Consider the following 20,775-nt stretch of genomic DNA (forward strand, 5'->3'; position numbering starts at 1 on the left):
GTAAGGAGTGTCCAACTGGACACTCCCAGGGGTGCGAACAATTTGTCTGGCCTCAGCTACAGACATAACAATTTACCATACCGTAGATCCGAGAACTTTAGACAGGATTAATGATGAGGAAAACAGAAATTCCAACGTGAAAAAGACTCAGATGAAAGAGACTGGATCTAAACCTCACCCTAACTCTCATACAAATCTGATCTCCAGACTGACGTTCGCACCGGGAAAACAAAATTGATTAACTTTGAGCTTTGTTCAAATGACTTTTAATGCAACAGATACACCTGTGACATTTATACAGAAATGGAAAATGTAGTCGTCTCTAATATGAAGAACACCTGTACAATCTAAACGTCAATGGCGGAGACTGTCACTCTGAAAAGGCTTGGAGTATATCTCTCATGTCAGCCATCTGTTCCTGGTTCTGAAAAGAAATAAGACTTCTAATTTACTAGATAATGAAATACAATTAAAAATTAAAACAATTAGTTTATGAGACAAAGACGTCACTGCAACAGCGGTTTGGTGTTCACCAGTCTTGGTCTGAGATAAAATGCAATGGTACTCTGAAGTCTGGCAAATTGTCACCCATTTTCTTCTATTCCATAAGAGAACTGGGATTTTGTCCAAGAAAGTGCCATTGAGGAACATAGGTGAGGAGTGGGGACAACTCTGTGTGTGGCTCCGCTGTTCTCCACAATGCAGTCAAACAGCGATGACATTCTTGGCAAATGCTGTTCAGAACCCAGGGCCTCTGCCTTCATCCATTATTAGAAAGATTAAAACACCAAATTCCAGTTGTGAAGTTTCCTACTATATTTGGAGCCAACTAGAAGGCTAAAATTAGATCAGCTTGAAGGTTCTGCCAGTGCATTAGAAAAAGAATAACACATTCACGGTTTCAGGTTGGATTGTCAAGAGGTGAGATTATAGGCTTAGTACACAAGAGAGGAAAACCCAGGGACGGCATCTCTCCAAGGATAGGTTTATTGATGGTTGTACAAATAAGGTCCATTTTCAACCAAGTCATTACTGCTACTAAGGTTTGGACCCAATCAAAACCCTGACTCACCGGTCAGCGGCAAATAAAAAAAAGACAGTGCTTGATGGGCAAAGGAAGAATCCTCTGAGAAACAACCAACCATCAAGAATTGCAATTTTAATCTGCGAGAGGTGGGTGGATCAAAGATATGGTTTAGTCTAGGCCTAAAGTTCAATAATGGCCTGGTCTACTTTGCCTCATTAGATCTTAAGCTGCCAACAAACAAACAAACCCAACCCAAACAAAACAACAACAACAAAACAACAAAGAAGCATAGTTAATTTGCTTGTCGGTTTGTAAATTTGTAAGCATGGGACATTTCATTCAAGCGAAGAAACGCCCATCCAGTGCGGTCTGAATTTAGGTTGTGCGATCACACGACTTCTCCTGGGAGAGAGATTTCCACGTCTTTCCCGAGGCGCCCCTGCCTGGTCTCGGAGGATGGCGGGAGACTAGCGGGAGACTCGCTGACAAAGGCGATCCCTTACATTGTAGAGTGCCCGGCGCCATCATCTCCTCGTCCATGTCATCCACGTCGTCGGTCATGATGAAATGTTGGGGCGCGGGGCGGCCGCCCATGAAGCTGGGGTCTAGGTTGAGCACGGAGGCCAGGGTGGGCAGCCCGGGGTTATTGACAATGGTGAAGCCTGTCAGGATCTCGATCTGTTGCCAGCGGTGCAGGCGTTCCCTGAGGGCAGCAGTCACTTCGCTCAGCGCTTGCCTGTGTCGGACGGAAAGGGGAGAGAAAGGGAAAGTTCAGAGGAGAACCAACACGCCCATCTCAGCTCTTGAAGGGAATGTTGTATTCAGATCGATTAATCTTTTCAGAGGGGACCCCCAAACTGGTACAAGCCCAATCACGGAGGGCTGCCGTATTCTTGATCTGCAACACTCACTTTGCCGTCAGGATTTTGTGATCCACATCGTCCAGGGAGGAGCTGTGTGCAACGTGGAAAGTCCCAAAAAGCGTGTTCCTCTTCTTCTTGATCTTCTCAGCCTGGGAGAGAACAGAACCAGGGGGTTAGTTCTTTAAAGTGCAAAATCAGGAGAGTTCACAGGCCGAAAACGGAGATGTGTTATCAACGGAATTCAACAAATAAGCAAACTCTCTCTGTTCACTCTACCATATCTTCAGTTATTATTATTATTTCGGTTGGGATGATTCTTGAGCTCATGTTCATTTACATTTTTCTCCTGGTGTGAAAAACTCAGAAAACTACTCCTTAACCAATAAACTGACTACCCCTGAGCCCCTCAAGGGTCCTTCCAGTGGCCTTTCTCAGTCTGAAATGGGATACTGGGATTCTAGACACAGTAACAAGCCGCTCACCCCCTCCTTGGCCACCAGCAGCTGTTTCTCAGCATTCTGCTTCTTAATGTTGTAGTACTGCACCTCCACCTCGTGGGTCAGCTGCAGCCACTTCTGCAGAGAGTTGGGAGGGGCCCAGCTGGACCGAGACTCCAGCTCCTTCTCGGCCTTCTTCAGGGCCATTCGGACCTGCAACACACAGAGAGGGCGAGTTACAGCAAGGGAGGCGGCCGAGGGAGAGGGAAAATGGGGCGGAGACAGTGTGGTACAATATATACTGGGGAAGGGAGGGTTGGGGGCATGCTGACTCTTCTGAGCCTCGGGGGTCTCGACTGACTGGCATGTTAAGTGTCCAGACCTGTGTCCCTGCCCTAGTCGTTTATACAGTTCTGGTGCTGAAGTCTCAGTGCGGTTTTAGTTTTGCAGGGCCGGGTCACTCAGCCTTACTCACCCCATTCTTGACTCCTGAATGGACAGGCCGCTCTGGAAAAACAACAGGAGTCTCCGTTACCTGTGCTAAGGGGTCAAATGACCGAGTCGCAAAAGATCAGATGTGAGGGCCATAGGGAAAAGAAGCTCCTCTGATCTCTTCTCCTGGCTGCCATGTATGGAGGCCTGCTTTTCGTATTCTTTAAGAAATGTCACAGGAATCTTGGTCTCCATGAAACAAAAGCATTCAGCCTAGACTTTATGCCCATTTGCCACTTCATCAGTAAAATAACACTTAGAGTAAGCAGTCTAAGAGTCGGTTACATAAAAAAAACTAAAACATGACAGTCAAAACTATCAGATTAAAAAAAAAAAAAAAAATCCTAGTAAATCCTTTAAAATATGCACTTGGTATCTATATGCTGTTGGGGGAGCAGAGAAAGACTTCTGCTACAACCAACTTCCCTTATCTTTCATTATTCTCTACTTAAACTGAAAGGTAATTAGGTCTATTTGCACATAAAGGTCCCAATGTATGAATTAGCAGTTTACATCACCAGCCAGGTGTTTCATCTGACCACTCTACCACCTTGTCTCCGGATACAAAACCTGATCACCTCCTTAAATGACTTACTGCCAGCTATAGTCCTGCATATTCTAGATCAAACCACTGTAACCAAACAATAGACATCTGAAGCAACTGCACAACGTCTCCTCAATTCGATCTCTTTTGTCCTTCATTTCTTGTGCTTTCCCTTTGAGAAGCTTTTTCATCTTGTCCCACTTCGAATGCAATTAAACCAATCCAATAAGCATATACACAAAAACCAAATCATTGATTATCATGATAAAAGTGTAGATTTGCATCTTTATTAGCAGTGAAAAGAAAGGAAACCAATCCCAACCAAAGAAAACACAATTGGACGGCCAATGAAAACAAGCAGCCGCTTCCCAGAGAGCGCGTGCCAGAGCTGGATTTCAAACTAATCCCATCCGTTAACATAATCCACGGAAAACTATCCATAGGTTTCCAAAACTTGTTTCCAAAGACCCAGGCTAATGTGTTCCTAAAATACTCAATGGTAACAGACTATGAGTAGGATAATACATGAATGCTGCAGGGAAGGGGACATATCCCACTGCTGTACACCCCAGCTGTGCACAAGTTATTAAACAATCATTTCATATTTAATGGTGTAATGAGAGAAATATGACAAGTACTATTTGAGGATGCCAACCCCAAATATTCTGCCTTATATACTGAATATATGCCTTACAGACCATCACATATAGCCGGCATACTAAAGGCTATATAAACACACTGTATGGACTATTGTATCTGAGTTACAAGTGTTTACACACACACACATTCAAAAGATAACAGGAAATTAATAACGGGAACAGAAACGAACAGATGATAAAGTAGGTAATTCACTAAGGCCAATCAATCACATATTACAGATGTACGTTTGCACAAAGGAAGTAACCCGATCTTCATTCACATAGTGACAAAATGAACATGTTCGTTTCCACACAGTCCTGATTAATCGGGAGCGCTGGAGCAGCATCAAACGAGGATGACAAACGAGCTCATCGACGCGGTTCCTTCATCTCAACATTTAATTGACACCACAAGGTCAAAGAACAACTTGGCTTGGGAACCAACCACATAAACAAAGCATATAAAAATAGCGCCCCCATGTTCTTGTCAGAATCAGCCCGAACATTTCCTCATATGTCCTTGTTTTCTAGTCCCGAAAGGGCTCATTTGATTAAACCTCCAGTCTTACTAAAGGAAACCTATCCCTCTGGTATCTCCAGACTCCTGAAAACACCAAAACATTCTGAGGCAAGAGATCTGCGTCTGTGTTGCTGCAGTCGGGATTGGAGATGGTAATTAACCTCTCAAATAACAAGATGAGGTTTCAATGCCAAAGCCACATGCTGAATATTGAATATTAAATATTAATGAAATGGCACAGACTAGAACATTTCTATGGGGTTCTTCCTTCTAAAAATTATTTCCCTCAGCATAGCTAATAGTGCACAGAAAACATAAAAGGACTTGAGGCATCTTTTTTGAATTTAGTCTCATTACCTGGTAAAATAAGAACCTTTTCATGGACCGACGTTTGTGAACCACTGGTCTAGAAAGCAGTGTGCTGTGATCAAGATCAATACAGCATTTACTTTTTTGCATTGCGATCTCCCTGAACACGGGCACTAATTTGGCCAAAGTTTCAAAAAGGCTCATCTGAAGAAGGGAAAGCCTCATCTATTTATCTGCAGAAAATAAACTGTTTATACAGAGGTTGCCAGTATAATTTCATCTCCATGCTGCGGTTAAGTGAGAGTGAAATGTTTTTCTGTGACAAAATTAGCCCGTGGAAATTAATCATGACAGTTCTTCTAAGGTCCACTTTATGCTGGTGTTGCTGGGCATGATTTCAAAATGGTGAACGCAATACTGGCTTCAGACCATCACAGTGATATTTGCTGCCCTTTAAAAAAAGCACTGCTGGTGACGTTGCTAAACAAGAGCCTCCAGTTAACGAAGATGAAGGAGAACCAAGGAATGCAAATGAACACTGCCAAGTTGAAAGAAATTAAATCAGGAAAGAGCTGCAGACTGGAAACCTGCCCGACTGCCAGGATCATTCTGTAACATTTTCCTGATTGCCTACTTCATATATGTTACTACTCTGCGTATGTGAATGGCACAGAAACTGAACACATCCATGGCTCCTTTCTGCCAAGCTCTACTACAATCATGTAGCAACATCCAGTGATGCCCAACCAGGACAACTGTTTTTTTTTTTTTTTTTTAGATCTAGCATTCCCAGATTGCAATAATGCAGTGATGTTCTCTTGCTGGACCACCGTCTCATTCTAGAGAAACAAGGATCCGACACTCGCTCTTGCCCTCAGGCCATGCTGTACCCCCTCCCCGGCTCCGTGGCCCGTTCTCCCAGCCTATACCTGCTCCAGCTCCTCCTCTGCGTATTTCTGCCGGCTCAGTTCGTTCTCTGTGCCCTCGCGCAGCCCCTTCAGCCGCTGGGCCTCCTGCTTGGCCGAGTTGATCTCATCCCTGAGCTTCTGCTCCAGGTTGACCTTCTCCACCTCCACGGTGCGGTGCTCCTCCTGGGCAATCTGTAGCCTGGGGAGAGGGGAGAGAGGACAGAGTGAGTACAGACCGCCCACGGTACCAAAGCTTTGTCTAGATTGGTCTTCTCCATTATATTTCCTGCTAACCCCCCCATCCTCAAAGGAACTAATAATTGGGGCAAAGAGCCAGGAGAATGCAATTTCAACATTGCCCTACTTGCCCTACAAATCATGATTGTATTTCATCATTGAAACAGAATTGGGTTTTATAACATTAGCACCTGCATATTGTACAACATTAGACTGTATGAAACCTGTCTGTCTCTATGCATGTAGTTAATGATTATAGAGCACCACACTAATTTCATACAGTGAAGAAAACAGAGAAACATAGTACTGTAACAAGGTTCACATGGCAGGGCTTATACAACAGGCCACTCCTGTCTATAAGTAAACTTCACCAGAGCTTTAAGGCCACACAGAGGCTGTTTGTTTCAGGTGGGCAGGTATGGTTTGACAGGGCACGGTCACTAAGCTGGGAATATGTGGCAGTTCACAACTGGCTCAGGGGACAAAATCCCTCATTAGATTCTCTTCAGTGCACCTTATTATAACTGCTCATGTTACTGCTAGGTAAATACACCTTCACCCTGATATAACATGAGCCAATATAATGTGACTTTGGATATAATATAACACAGTAAAGCAAAAATTGTTTCAAAGTCGAAACACCAAGCTGAGTGCATTTACAGCATTTTTAAATCTTTCACTCTGATGTTCATTGCATAAAACAGTCTTATCTGCAAGTCTTAAAGTTATAACATTGACAGGTTAAATGCATTGATTACCTTTTATTTCTTCATTTTTACCTTATCTATAAGTGATCTACAAAATAATTTCAAACAATTGAAACCGATCATATAACAATCTACGTATAGCATAGTTCGCTAACTGAAATTATAGAATACATTCTATAATTGAACCACTGTAGAACAGATTTATGTCCTGCATACATTGTGTTAGCTCTAACACAAATTTCCTGACTATTAATACCAGAAATGCTCAAGGCCAAAGCAAGCTCAGTTTAAACTGGTTTCACCTGTAATGCAGTGAGAGTTTTATGCTCCTGAGGACCACAGTTTAATTGGGGTAGAGGTGTACTTTTCGGTAATAAAGCTGCCATCAGAATAAAAAAAAATAAAAGATGAGTCCTCTCTACAACACAGGAACCACAGGAAGTATGTTACAAGATTGGGCTCAGGCAGGAAATGCTTTCTCAACCCCCACTGTGAGGAGGACATCCGACACCAAGTGGTATCCGATGCATGCAATATAATGAGAGATAAAGACCTCTTCACATCAAAGCCCACCAGGAAACAATGGATTATAGACCTGAAGCACGTGGTTCTGACCCCTGCCCGAGAGGTCCATACAAATGGGGAAGGGTGCATTTATCAGAGGCTTGGTGACGCAAGCCAGGGTATATCATTTCCGTGTATTCGGGAGATTCAGCACTCACAGGCCAAGCTCTCTCCGCTGCCTGACATAGTGGACACCCGATACTGCTCCTCGAACATGACTATATAAAGACGGACAGGAGCCTTGTGATGTCACCCATGAGTGAGTGCCACGCTTGGCAGTGTAAGGCACCCGCAAGGCCACAACCTCATGATGCTTTACGGTCAGCACATTAGGGGCCCAGTAGGGAGTGTGTAGTACAGTACTTTTACAATGTTAAGGTTGACCCAAATCCTGTAGGCTTAAAGTAGCTAGTCTAAAAGTATACTTGGGGAGAAAAAAAAAAAAAAAAAATATATATATATATATATATAATAACAATTCAAAAACTGCGTCTTCACTGTCGATTCAGTGTAACAGCTTGTGGTTTTGAAGAAGTGACAATGTAATTTTACAATAAACCGACAAAGGGAGGTCAGAAATTACGCTCTGGGAGCTCTGTGTTGATCTGCACAACTGTTTGTGTAAACAAGCAAAGGTTACTAACAGCTTGACCCGCTTCGGTAGCCTGGGAAAAGAGCAGGTAGACTGGGGTGCCTTACTTCAGTCTCACCACCAGGAGGCTCCCCTTCGTCACCCTTGCGCCACACAGATGGAAATCCAGTGCGGGCGGCGTGGAGGCTTTCTGTAAAGTGATCTGGTGGCTGCTGGCGGAAAATGTTGGCTGGCAGTTCTCCCTTAGACCCTGACCCTGACCCCTGTCATTCACTGGCTTGGAGCAGCTTTATTTGCACTCTGGGCAAGACTGTAGAAGCCACAGAGCCTCGCTGCCAGGAAGGAGATTAGCAAGAGATAGGTGTCGTTATTATGCCGGCTGTGCTAGGGAGATGACAGTGCCCTGCACACGCTAAAATACTAATTCCCGCCAGCTCTCGCAAACTGCTAAATCGCTACTCCATCCATATTTGTTATAAAATGATACTCCCTCCTAGTAGTGAATGCTATGGCTTTTTTGAATGCTACTTGAGATGGGGAATGGCTGAGCCCGGGGAGGAACGCTTCAAATGAGAGCGGAACACAGATCTCACCCGATCAGTTTAACTTCCTTGCTGTGGCAAGGACTTTGTGCAAGAATTTTTATTTATTTTTATTTTGTTTCCTCCGAGACATTTCTTTCTAGGGGCTTTTAGAGCAGCACACAGTAGTAAAAATAGAAACCGGATTACTTTTGAGAGACCAGAAGGTGACAGATGGAGGGACAAATGAATGAATGAATGCATAAAGTTTAATCCTGCCTCGAAAACCATTCAGTAATATTGTTCAGCAAATAGAATAATCTTCAATCATGACTTGCTTCACGTGAATCAGTAAGCGTGTGTATGTGTGTGTGCGTGTGTGTGGGGGGGTGGGGGTGTAATGGCGGCAGGGAGGTTCTCACTTATTGCGCTCAAATTCTGAGCAGGAGGGAGATAATTACTGTAAAGGCTACTCTTCCTCAAACACAATTAGCGAGTGCTCCCGACCCCGGCCTTGGCAACAACGATCCGCAGTGTCGCAGTCCAGGGCAGTCGGGTGTTTTGGTCTACACTCAACAGGCTGAATACCCCAGTTGCAGGACATACTTTCCACTGCCGGACCCGCAGCAACGAAGCCAGCCTGACAAACACAGCATTTCAGAGAGCGGAGGGCCACTTATACTAAGAGCCTCAAACAGCTGCTGGGGAATAAATGAGACTGAGTTCCTGTTGCGGTGGAGTGCAAGATCATGATGTGGAAAGGTAAAACTCCAGTGAAAGGTTATTACTTCAGCGAGCACAAAAAGACTCTTGTTTCAGATGCCCAGAAGGAAACAAGCCCTTCACCTCAGACAAACAGGAAAAATGTCAAAAGATAACCAAGTCATGGAAAGATATGTAATAGTTGGATATGGTTTTAGATATTATTCACTTAAAGATTAAAAAAAAAAAAAAAAAAAAAAAAAAAAAAAGTCAAATATCCTCTTCTCATTTTCTGTTATTCAGAAAAACCTGCCCACAACTACAAGATATGTAGGAAGGTTGGCCTTTCTTTATCACTCCATTTCCATGGAAAAAACAGATGACAAAATTACACACAAAAAAACATGCAGAAATATTAAATGGCATCAATAAGGACGAGCCCCAACCTGGCTCTGGAATCCTGACAAACCAGCTCCAAAAAACAGTGGCAAAGACAAAATCAGAGCTTCTGGTGTGGGAAAATCAAATGCAAGTATTAGCAAAAACACTGTCAATCAATATATGTTACACTGATCTAGCAAAGGCAATGTGAGGAGTTTGTTCTTGTGCAGATTGTGTGTTTTGTTGTCTTGTTTTTAATCTAAAACAGAAAAACATACATGACTAATGAAAACACACCTGGGGAATGCAAGCTGCTCTCCTTAGAATGCCAGCAATGCCAGATTGTGAATAGGATTTGCTCAGTTGATTGACTTAAACTGCAAGTCACAGTGTCGTAAGAAGCCACTCTTGCTCAGCTTTTCAACAGAAGAGGTGTCGGCCCTTCCTCTCAATTACACACAAAGACCCCCAGAGGACTCACTTCTGCTGTAAGTCGTGCAGGCTCTGCTCCGCCCTCTGCAGCCCCTCCAGGTCCTTCATCATCTTCTTCATGTGGTCCTTGGAGTAGCGGTTCTGGATATAGGCGAACCAGCATCCACCCATCCCGATGACGATGGACACCACCAGCATGAAGTCCTTCAGGTGGTTGTGTCTGTTCACTAGGGAGGGAGAGGAGAGGCAGGTCAGTCAGTCCCTCTACAACATCGGCAGGAGGATTATGGGAAGACCACTAAAAGGAGGCCTTCAACCGTGAGACCGAGACCAGCACTGTCGTATACACAACCTGGCACGAGGAAGTCTCATTCTCCATGTCTCCACTGGTGCCCTTATCTTTCTAATTCCATTTTTTTTTTTTATCATATTAGTGGGTTTTGAGATTCAACAAAGTATAGATAAATATATACATTTCAAATAAACAGATTAATTCTAAAGAATACATTGAATTCCAAATACTGTTAAGGAATGCCAGGTTTTGTGGTTGTTTTTTTTTCTTTATGTAATTGTAAAAACATTTTGGTGGCGAATCCTTTTAACCGAACCATTTCGTAATGCTGGTGAGCTTTGAAATCCAAAGAAAATTGTGCTATACGTAACTAAAACATAACCACAGTGAAGTCGAGAACTACATTTATGTAGCTACACACGTCATCTATTGATTCCCCTCTTTTGGAAACGTCTAATTTTCCCTAAACCAGCAAGGCCTTTAAGCCTCGGAGAAAACGCACTGTCCATCTCCGGGGTTCATATCGTCCTGAAAAATTACGTAATGCCTCCCAGCAGTCAGTGAGGTCTTTCCGATGGAGTCACCCTCAGCTGGGCTCTGTGCCCAAGATAAGGAGAGATTAGCACAGTCTATTTCCGTCTAACACTCGCCCGGTAACGGGGCAACGATCGCTGAGCACACTGGCCGGGGGAAGCGTGACATTTACATGAAACCCCAGGAATCCCGGCCTAATTTTCCACCCAATGTCCTCTGTGCGGCCAAGGCAAGTGTTTGTGGCCAGCGGGCAAGGTCCTTTACTGAAAACACATACACACACACACAAAAAAAAGTAAACAATCAAGAGAAGCTGTTTGTCTTATTGTTTTGAGGTTCCTTGAGTCTTTTAGACTTTCAGGTTTACATACAGACATACTCAATTTAAATTGTGTGTGTGTGGGGGGGGGGGGGGGGCACTTTCTAAGTTCTTCATTGGTTTCCAGACAAAACTAACTTTTAGTAATTTCAAAGTTCTTCATTGGTTTCCAGACAAAACTAACTTTTAGTAATTTCAAACACACAATCGGTACAAAAAGTAAAAGAAAATGGAGGTTGACAATACACACTTCAATGCCAGACTAGTTTGTGAATATAAACATGATCAAGAGCAGCACAGCCTGACGAAACCAATTGTTTTAAGCCACCGAAACAAATGTACGTCTCCCGCGGCTTCCGGACAACGATTTCATATATAGTTTCGGGATTTCGGTCACCCTTCAGGATCCATTTCATTTGTTGTTGTTTCTAAGTGTGTATGACCGGAAAGCTTTCAAAAACAATCAAAAACTTTACCGGAGGACATGAGCACGTTGCCAGCAGCTCACCAGTAAGTTATTCCTAAAACGCTCCTTCCCTGCTTGCAGAGTGTCTGGGTAGATCAATGGGAAAGGCTTGCCAAAAAATAGCTGTAAAACCATTTCGCTAGGGCAAAAGAAGTGGATGCTGGTGCATTGAGGTGAAGGAAGTGCACACTGTAAAAAGGAAGGCTGTGACCTTGAGCACATTACTTTACCAAAGACTAACACGCGGCCCTGTCAGAGAACACTTCTTTACAAAAGGTTTTGAGTGTCTGCCAATGCATATGAGAAAGCTTACCGCTTAATCCCAGCTAGCCATTATTTGCAAAAAGATACATAATGAAATTAAACGTCCAAGGTTCTTCCTCTGTTCCAACAGACAAACAAATAAGTGGAGACAGAAGAGCTTGTTTCTCTTCAGCTTAACATCAACCAGACAAATTAAACCACCAAGTCATTAAACGAGCTTTGCTGTTGAGCAGTCAAGCCGTTCATAAGAGCGTCTGTTATAATTCTTCAGGTTTGATTTGAGGGGGTATATTTGGGAAAGTTGGGAAGTGTTAATGCGGATTTGATATCTTAAAATTATTTAAATTTTTTATATCTACCTAAAATGATATGTAGAGACCATATCTAGCACCTTGGCATACAGGGAATCAAAATACTTGGTTATGCAGAAATGTATTCTTCATACCTGGAAGTAGTGCGGGAAAACTGAATACATTTCTTTAATGATAAAATAAATCTGCTACAGGTATGTAGACTACAACCTGTAGGTCATTGTTATGCCTACAAATGAGAAAAGCAAATTTGCACAGATACTATACTAAACAAACTGTGACCTTGGAGGTTTCATGTTGTTGGATGAAGTCCATTCCAGGAAGAGCTTTGCTGAGATACACTTCCTCAAACAATATTTTACAACTACCTTTCACAGCAGTTTGTTTAAATTTACAGAACTTCCTTTGCCGTTTCTTTTCTCTCAAATTCAAATGGGGCTGTCAAATAAAGTAAATTGAAAGGCCTAATGATGCGACACCACCCCCTGCATCTTTAAGACGGTACTAGGAAGCAAAGCTCCCCGGTGTGTATGGTTATGGCGTTTGAAATCTGTAGCTCAGTGGGCATTTGTTTCAGTGCTACAGTGTGCCATTACGCCCACAAATTGTTCCAATAATGAAAAGCTTGCATTTAGCTGGTGTCATAAATTCAGAACTAATTTAACTTGATATGTAAGACTGTGTATTTTATGTTGGTGCTGCTTATGAGGAAGAAACTACCAAAGTGGCACTTCTAGAAAAATCTCTTAACACTGGGATAAAACAAACAAAACAAAAAAAAAGTATTATTCCTCCTGTGGTCTAACCATGCCTCGGCTGTAATGTCTATCAGTGTTGCCGATCTATCCAACCAATATGGCGAGGAAGAACTGCCTCCTTATCTTCCATCTCAGATCTGCTTGCGCTGAATTCTAGCCCGGCTGAGAACTTCACAGCTGAAACTGTATCTAGGATCTGGAAGACCTCAAACAAGAATCTACAGCAAGCCTTTTTTTCCTCTAGCTTAAAATACTCAGTTTTAAAACCTGTCCATGGAAGAACTGTCCCTCAGTTCTTGTTTCCTAGTTTAGAATTGCAGATGAAGACCTTTCTGGTACCATGATCAAAACAATGTGTTCTGAATAGGATCACAGCTGAATGTACAGACTGAATGTGCATTTCCTCCATCGATCTGGACGATTCATGGTTTAATTACATGACAAAGCACCCTGTGAACGGCCATGTAACAGGCCAGCGGACGATCTGGCAGGGGTTCAAAGCAACTGGAGTGAATGAGCTCTTTAAACAAAGTAGAATAGTTAAACATTGAGAATGGCTTGTGCAATTTAATCTTTTCGAGAGTGGCGTCTTTTATGACAATCTTAGTCCATGCACCGATTGTCTTTTTTAAAATGTATAGGTGAATCCCACGATGCATTAATACAAACATTCAAACTTGGTAATTGGTAGTGTGGAGAATTAAAGAGGAAACTTCTCTTAAACCCAGTGCCAGTCCTTTTGATGTCTGCCCAGCATTAAAAGCTGTCAAACCTACAATAAAACATTCTAGCAGACTAATTCTACCACACTGGCAAATGTCAAAAAATAAACAAATCCTACAAGTAAGTTTAAGTAAAAAAGGTTAACTGTGACAACAGCAAAGTCTGTTGTGTTAACTACAGGTTATGTTTTGTGAGAATGTGTCATAGTGCCAGCTAAGGAGGTTCAAAGTGATGCGTTTTACTACCAATTAATCCTTGAGTGATTCTGCCCATTCGTGACTTTCTGTTCGTAGAATATGTTCAGGACATTTGGTACGCTGTCCTTTGGAAGGCACTGCTGGAATGCTCGAACCAGTACATTTCTATCAAAAGGTACTGCCTTGAAAGCTAAGCAACACTGGCTGGGCCCAAGGCTGTCAGTATCCAGTATCTTTTGGGCATTGCTATTTACAGTCCTACACACATCTGTCCCCATTAAACACCTGCATAAAAATGTAGATTTAAAATACTCTTGGAACAGCCTAGTACTGGCATGTTAAATATGCAGAATTAGGGTGTTATAATGTTGGACACCATATATGACAGATTGAGGTTTACATGAAGACTCTTAAGTGTTATCTAGCGACCTTAATACATTTTTTTTTTTTTTTGGTATGAATGCAAACCTTATGACCACATATTAAAGAAACTAAACCGAAATGCATCTGCAAATAGGAAAGCAACACATGCAAACTCCTTCTCCTAATTAATGCTAATTTCATGCATCAAATTGAAATTGAAATCACAGCAATTTAATCAGTACATGACACCTTTCCGTGAAGACTTTGCCAAACAAACAAGCAAAGAGGGCTACTGTGTGTTGGTGGACTTAATATGAGATTTTCAGCCTTTCAAACTTTTGACATTAACAAGATCAACCCAGATGCTAACAACCAGTGGAGCACAGACAAAAAAAAGTGAATGATCCATTTCAGTCAAAAATGAGCCAATAACAGCGTGATGTGTTTGAAGCTAGCAGAAATAATGTGTGGTGTGTGTGTGAAAGCCAGACTTTTGTTCTGGATGTCTTAAAAAGGTGCTCTTGCACAATTCACCCCTCTCTCCATCAGCACGACTCCTTTTGCCTTCCCTCTGGGGCTGTCACTACCAGCCTGTGCCCCCACCCACTGCTTCTGTTGCTCATGCTTCTGAGGGTTAGGGAAACCTTGGCTTTCCCCACATGGGGACTGGGAGCCTCAACAGCTGGCACTCTTGACTCTGCGGACGCACAAAGGAACGTGCCAGGACCAGACTCTGCACCCGCTGCTCTCAGGTCACCTTCCTCTGCGTTTCCTCCTACCGGCCCCGCACGGCACCCTGGAGTCACGCCAAGCACCGCTCCACTGACTTTCACTAGAAGATGCTTAAAGCAACAGCACCTGTCGTGTGAATATTATTTGACTTTCTCCTCCAATCTGCACTGCTCTGTGCCTGTTGGGGCAAGCCTAAATTTGATTGTTTCAATGGTTATGCTAATGGACATATTTAGTTTTTTTTTTTTCTCTTCCCCCTTTTTTGCTCTTTCTAGCACATACTTCTTTCGGGACATTTAGGGATTGCTCATTTTCCTGACTGAATGTTAAGCAAGGCTTGTGATATAGTGGATTAGAGTTGGATTCATTTGTCAGTCATTGAAGCATCACATTGTGCGAAGATGACCTTATATCTCGGTCTTCGTACATATACCACCCAAACTGAAATTAATAACGACAATCTGGAAGCATTTCTTAGAAAAGCATGGAAATAAGGTAAATCAGGAAACCAAAGCTTCCATTTGCACAACATAAGGTGGTTTTCATTTGATATTGGCGATTGGTCATGGATATACCCAAAAAGTAAATAAATGTTTCTTCCACTAGAGAAAGAAGTCTTGTTTTCCACAGATTAAAGCCAAAACATAACGGCATTTCATGAATCAACCAACGGCAGAGAAATTCACATTTCCTCTCTTGAAGAATAAGGCCAAATGAATGGGACTATTTGAAGAAAAGGGGTGGGTTTAATATTGATAAAGCTGTGGTTGTCTTTATTAGGCATTTCAGTGAACTGTCAATAGAAAGCATCGTCTTTCATCTCACTATCTTCCATACATATATTACAACAAGCCGGAAAACAGAAATCGAGGCGTTCGGCCTCAACTAGCTTCTTTTCATTTTCTACAGATACCACAGATATAGGAATTTCAAAGATAAACAAAACCACTAAGATGGAGCTCGACACAAGCTTTTATTTATTTATTTGGCTTGACGTTTCACAAAGCATATCTTTAGCATAAGCTCACATGTACTGTGATAGCCTGTTAAGCTGGGAGAGATCATGGAATGTAGTAATGTCAAGAGTTTCTGGGTCAACACTGGGAAACTATGTAGGACTGGAACTGGAGGAGAGAGAAGGATGAGAAGCACTTGCATGAGAAAAAAAACAAAACCAGAATGATTGTGCACAACCCCAGCAATAGTGAAAAAAGAAAATAAGTGAGTTAAGTACAAACACCTCAGCTTCTACAGGAACTGCTGAATTTATCCTGAAATAATGTGAATCACTAAAATGTAACACTTTACGTGTCATCTGATTTTGAAGGCGATTGGTTAGGCCTGAGCCAGCTTAGGACTGCTATTGGTGGACACTTATCCAACCGAGCTATTTTGTTTTTATATAAAATGTTCTGCAAATCTGTAGAATATTTATTTTAATGTAGGCATATGCATTACAGACCCTTGGTAAATAAGCCATTGAAATGTCAAAAGATAAATACGAGTCACATGATGAAACTGACAAGGCCCAAGAATTCATACAGGAGTCGCTGACAGATTTCAAGACCGAACAAGTCGTTGTGAGAGCGGTATGCCGTTTCCCTTTGTGATGCAGAGACACACCCCGACTGATGCACCTTTGATGATTGTGGCTCATACAGTAAACAATTTCTGTTCCAGTATGAAAATTCCCAGAGAACAAATATGCCCGTCTCCATGACAGAAAACAGGCAGGAAGATTAAATATTTGAAGAGACAGGATCTGTGCTTGTGCTCGATCTGTGGGGTGGGACAGATCGGCACATCACACAGGTTTGTGCCTGGAATACAGATCCATGCAAGTCAGTTTAGATTCACCGCTCTTACTCTGGCATGGTCTTTATTACTTCTGACATGAGCCTGAAAAACACCTACCTCATTCAGCAAAGCAATGCCATTGCTACTTGTGGTTTTAGCCTTCCAAATAAAATAGACAAATCAAACCTTTGACTGACCCACCAATCACAAAACTACTAACTTGTTATGTAAGTGCCTCCATGTTATTGTCAGATGGGCATGAAATTAGTGCTAGAGCATAAATCAAGCAATAGTTCCACTCAATCACATTATGCAGATTTGTCATGCAGACAAAAACATTTTGCAGCTGCTTCTCTCTGCAAAGTACAGTGCTCAGGGTGGCTTGTGTAAAAAGATTAATGTGAGGACTGGCCTTGGGGACGAGTTAATTGGTAGCTCAGATTAACTTTCCCCCGTTGGCTGAAAAGATTGGTTTAATTAGCCGTGCTATCCCATTAACCTAGGCTAATGACTGATGTTAATAAATTGTATTTAACCAAGTAAAAAATAAAATTATAAAATACAAGGGGGGACGGGCGGGGGACTTCCTACACACTAATGCACTGTGAGTGTACTTCAGACTCTTCTGGTGGGAGGACTGTAATATCCTGTAATTCTTAACGTGAAAGCGATGCAAAGGGTGAGAACGATGTTCAGTTTATGTCTATCATTGTAATGCCAAAATCGCATGTTGATGTTTTTAAGCTTGTTCATCCGATTTACAGGAATAGATTAAGCAACAAAGTTAAAAAAGCTGTATGCCTAACATTTCGTGGTGAAGGAGGAGGAAAACATTTTTGTACCTACTTTTTGCCTGAATAGTTCAGGCTGGGAATAAGATAAGATCATTCAAATAAATAAAATACATGGCATTATAGTGGTAAAGACTGCACTCTGACAAGAACTGCACATTTGAACAGCTGTGCTGGTTTTAGAAGTGCTTGCACATCCAAGTCCAATATATCGTGCCCTCAGATAACTTTAGTAATTGGCAGTACACCTCCTTTTGGCATGGGAATACATAATATTGTAAGCCACTGCACTGCTCGACTCCTTCACAGCTTTCCGAATGTAATGATTGTTTAATGGAGGAAACCGAAGCCTCATTTCCCTGTTAAATGACTGTAAAGACATCCTTAGTGAGGACTGATCAAGATGTTGCGTAACCCCACAATTATCACAAGCTACATTAAGCAAATCCATCTGAATGTATTTCTGCCTTTTATTTCTATACAGAGATGGTTCAAGGAAAATAATAATAATTTTATTAAGCCACTCCTCACTCACATGCAAAATGAAAAATAAATGTTAATGAGCACATATGGTTCCGGCATGAGGGCTATAACTTTTAGTTCCGCCTGAAACCCGGTGATAACATGAGAATTAACAGTGAGCCCTCCTGTCATGTGAGCCACAGAAAAGTTATTTTGTCTTTCAGCTGCCGGTCAGTTTGTGGGCTCTGTGCTGGAGCTGGAAAGCACACGATTGATCATCATTTTGTGCTACAGAAGGACATGGAGCTGTAGAAAGTAATTCAGAGCTTCATTTCTCTACAACTTTCACACTTGGGCTCTACAAAGCCAGGGGGGACGATACAGAGGCCTAGAAGGATGCTGGTACACTGTTCACACACAGATCAATCTTTTGATAACTGGGGCAGGGGAGGGGTCAATAAGACTTATAATGGGGCCATAACATTTATTTATTTATTTATTTTTTATTAAAAAAAAAAAAAATACATAAATAAAGCAAGTATTAGTAAAATCCCAAAACAATACATATCTAAAGAATGTAATTTATTTTACTTTACATTAAAATGTTTGCATGGATGAACTGTGGCTGCTTAAATGCATTTACACTGCTTTATATACAAACCTATTTGGGTGAAGGTACACTTGAACCTTTTCATGTTTCAGCTGTTCTTGGTTAAAATAAATAAATAAATAAAATAATAATAATAATGTTCCTGAAGCAGAAAAGCCCTAGGGTCTTACAAATATACTGTCCCATTAGTATTCTCAAACATGCCACTTGGTTTCACAATGTTTTCAGAAGAAAGATGAGGAAGTTACACACTTTTATTGCCTATACACAATGTCTTGACTGGAAATCTGAAAGTGAAATCTGACCATTGAAAGAAATTTTAAAATCCTTGGAAAAGCTGGCTGACGAGGCACAGCGCTATAAATATTTATTGATGAGATGCGAAATATAGATGAATGGAGCGTATTCGCTTGAGGAGGCCAACCATAAATCATCATTCTTCACTCACAATGTGTTTCACCTGCTATTTTTAATGGATGTACTCGTGTTGGTGGCAGACTATACCAAGCTGTATTGTTTCAAGAAGGTCAACATTTACACAGGTTCAGATTAAATTTCCATCTGCTTTTCTTAGACAAAAAATAGCTGCATTCAAGCTCAGTGTTTAGGCAGTTGCTCCAAATAGAGTGGTAACTGATGGCATTTAAAGTGGCATTTTTAAGGCCTATTGTTTCTGTCTCTCTTTGTACTCAAGGCTAGGGGAAACTATTTCCATTTCGAGCACATTCAAGGCATCAGAACTAAGACTCTACAAATTTGCAATAAGCTTATATCAAGGGTAATTTTCGGTTCATAAAAGGGAGATCAAGGTGTTTCCTACTCACTCAGTGGAGGTCCAAACAGCACTGTATCCAGGGCCTTCAACTGGAGCTTCTGCACGTGGCTGCGATCCAGCATCTTCAGCAGAGAGCCGGTCAGGGTAGCATTCTTCATAGCCAACCTGAGGAGTACAAACAGGCGGGGTTTACGCACACCAGGGAACTGCAGACACGAAGAACCGGTATGCAAAAATATACACAAAAAGGACCCAAGATGTTGTACGGATTGTATGGTACGTTTCAGTGCCGTCAGTCTTAAAACTTTGCCTAAAAGAATAGTAAAATAAATATATATTTGATGCATTCGTATTAAAAGAACAAACAGTGGATTTTGGAGTCATCTTCGAAGAGAGCTTTTGGGAACATTTGGGTCCAGCTGTGCAGTTATTATAGTAAACAAACAGATTTATATACATTAAAAACATATTAAAAAATACATAATATATATACACACACACACATATAAATATATATACACACTCACCTAAAAGATTATTAGGAACACCATACTAATACTGTGTTTGACCCCCTTTCGCCTTCAGAACTGCCTTAATTCTACGTGGCATTGATTCAACAAGGTGCTGAAAGCATTCTTTAGAAATGTTGGCCCATATTGATAGGATAGCATCTTGCAGTTGATGGAGATTTGTGGGATGCACAGCCAGGGCACGAAGCTCCCGTTCCACCACATCCCAAAGATGCTCTACTGGGTTGAGATCTGGTGACTGTGGGGGCCAGTTTAGTACAGTGAACTCATTGTCATGTTCAAGAAACCAATTTGAAATGATTGGACCTTTGTGACATGGTGCATTATCCTGCTGGAAGTAGCCATCAGAGGATGGGTACATGGTGGTCATAAAGGGATGGACATGGTCAGAAACAATGCTCAGGTAGGCCGTGGCATTTAAACGATGCCCAATTGGCACTAAGGGGCCTAAAGTGTGCCAAGAAAACATCCCCCACACCATTACACCACCACCAGCCTGCACAGTGGTAACAAGGCATGATGGATCCATGTTCTCATTCTGTTTACGCCAAACTCTGACTCTACCATCTGAATGTCTCAACAGAAATCGAGACTCATCAGACCAGGCAACATTTTTCCAGTCTTCAACTGTCCAATTTTGGTGAGCTTGTGCAAATTGTAGCCTCTTTTTCCTATTTGTAGTGGAGATGACTGGTACCCGGTGGGGTCTTCTGCTGTTGTAGCCCATCCGCCTCAAGGTTGTACGTGTTGTGGCTTCACAAATGCTTTGCTGCATACCTCGGTTGTAACGAGGGGTTATTTCAGTCAAAGTTGCTCTTCTATCAGCTTGAATCAGTCGGCCCATTCTCCTCTGACCTCTAGCATCAACAAGGCATTTTCGCCCACAGGACTGCCGCATACTGGATGTTTTTCCCTTTTCACACCATTCTTTGTAAACCCTACAAATGGTTGTGCGTGAAAATCCCAGTAACTGAGCA

The 20,775-nt window shown here is 42.0% G+C and overlaps 1 protein-coding gene across 4 annotated transcripts in view; it reads right to left on the reverse strand.

Annotated features, from left to right (window-relative positions):
* The window catches only part of LOC136746842 (stromal interaction molecule 1), a 52,589-nt gene that overhangs the window by 8,874 nt on the left and 22,940 nt on the right, over window positions 1–20,775 (reverse strand). For all 4 annotated transcript variants that reach the window (XM_066699664.1, XM_066699663.1, XM_066699666.1 and 1 more), the window contains exons 6-11: window positions 19,318–19,433; window positions 9,924–10,101; window positions 5,760–5,937; window positions 2,373–2,540; window positions 1,939–2,039; window positions 1,531–1,763 (exon numbers count right to left, since the gene is read on the reverse strand). In XM_066699664.1, the coding sequence (XP_066555761.1) occupies window positions 1,531–1,763; window positions 1,939–2,039; window positions 2,373–2,540; window positions 5,760–5,937; window positions 9,924–10,101; window positions 19,318–19,433 (974 nt within the window). The remainder of the gene's footprint in view (window positions 1–1,530; window positions 1,764–1,938; window positions 2,040–2,372; window positions 2,541–5,759; window positions 5,938–9,923; window positions 10,102–19,317; window positions 19,434–20,775) is intronic.

This window comes from Amia ocellicauda, chromosome 3, assembly GCF_036373705.1.
Source record: "Amia ocellicauda isolate fAmiCal2 chromosome 3, fAmiCal2.hap1, whole genome shotgun sequence".
NCBI lineage: Eukaryota > Metazoa > Chordata > Actinopteri > Amiiformes > Amiidae > Amia > Amia ocellicauda.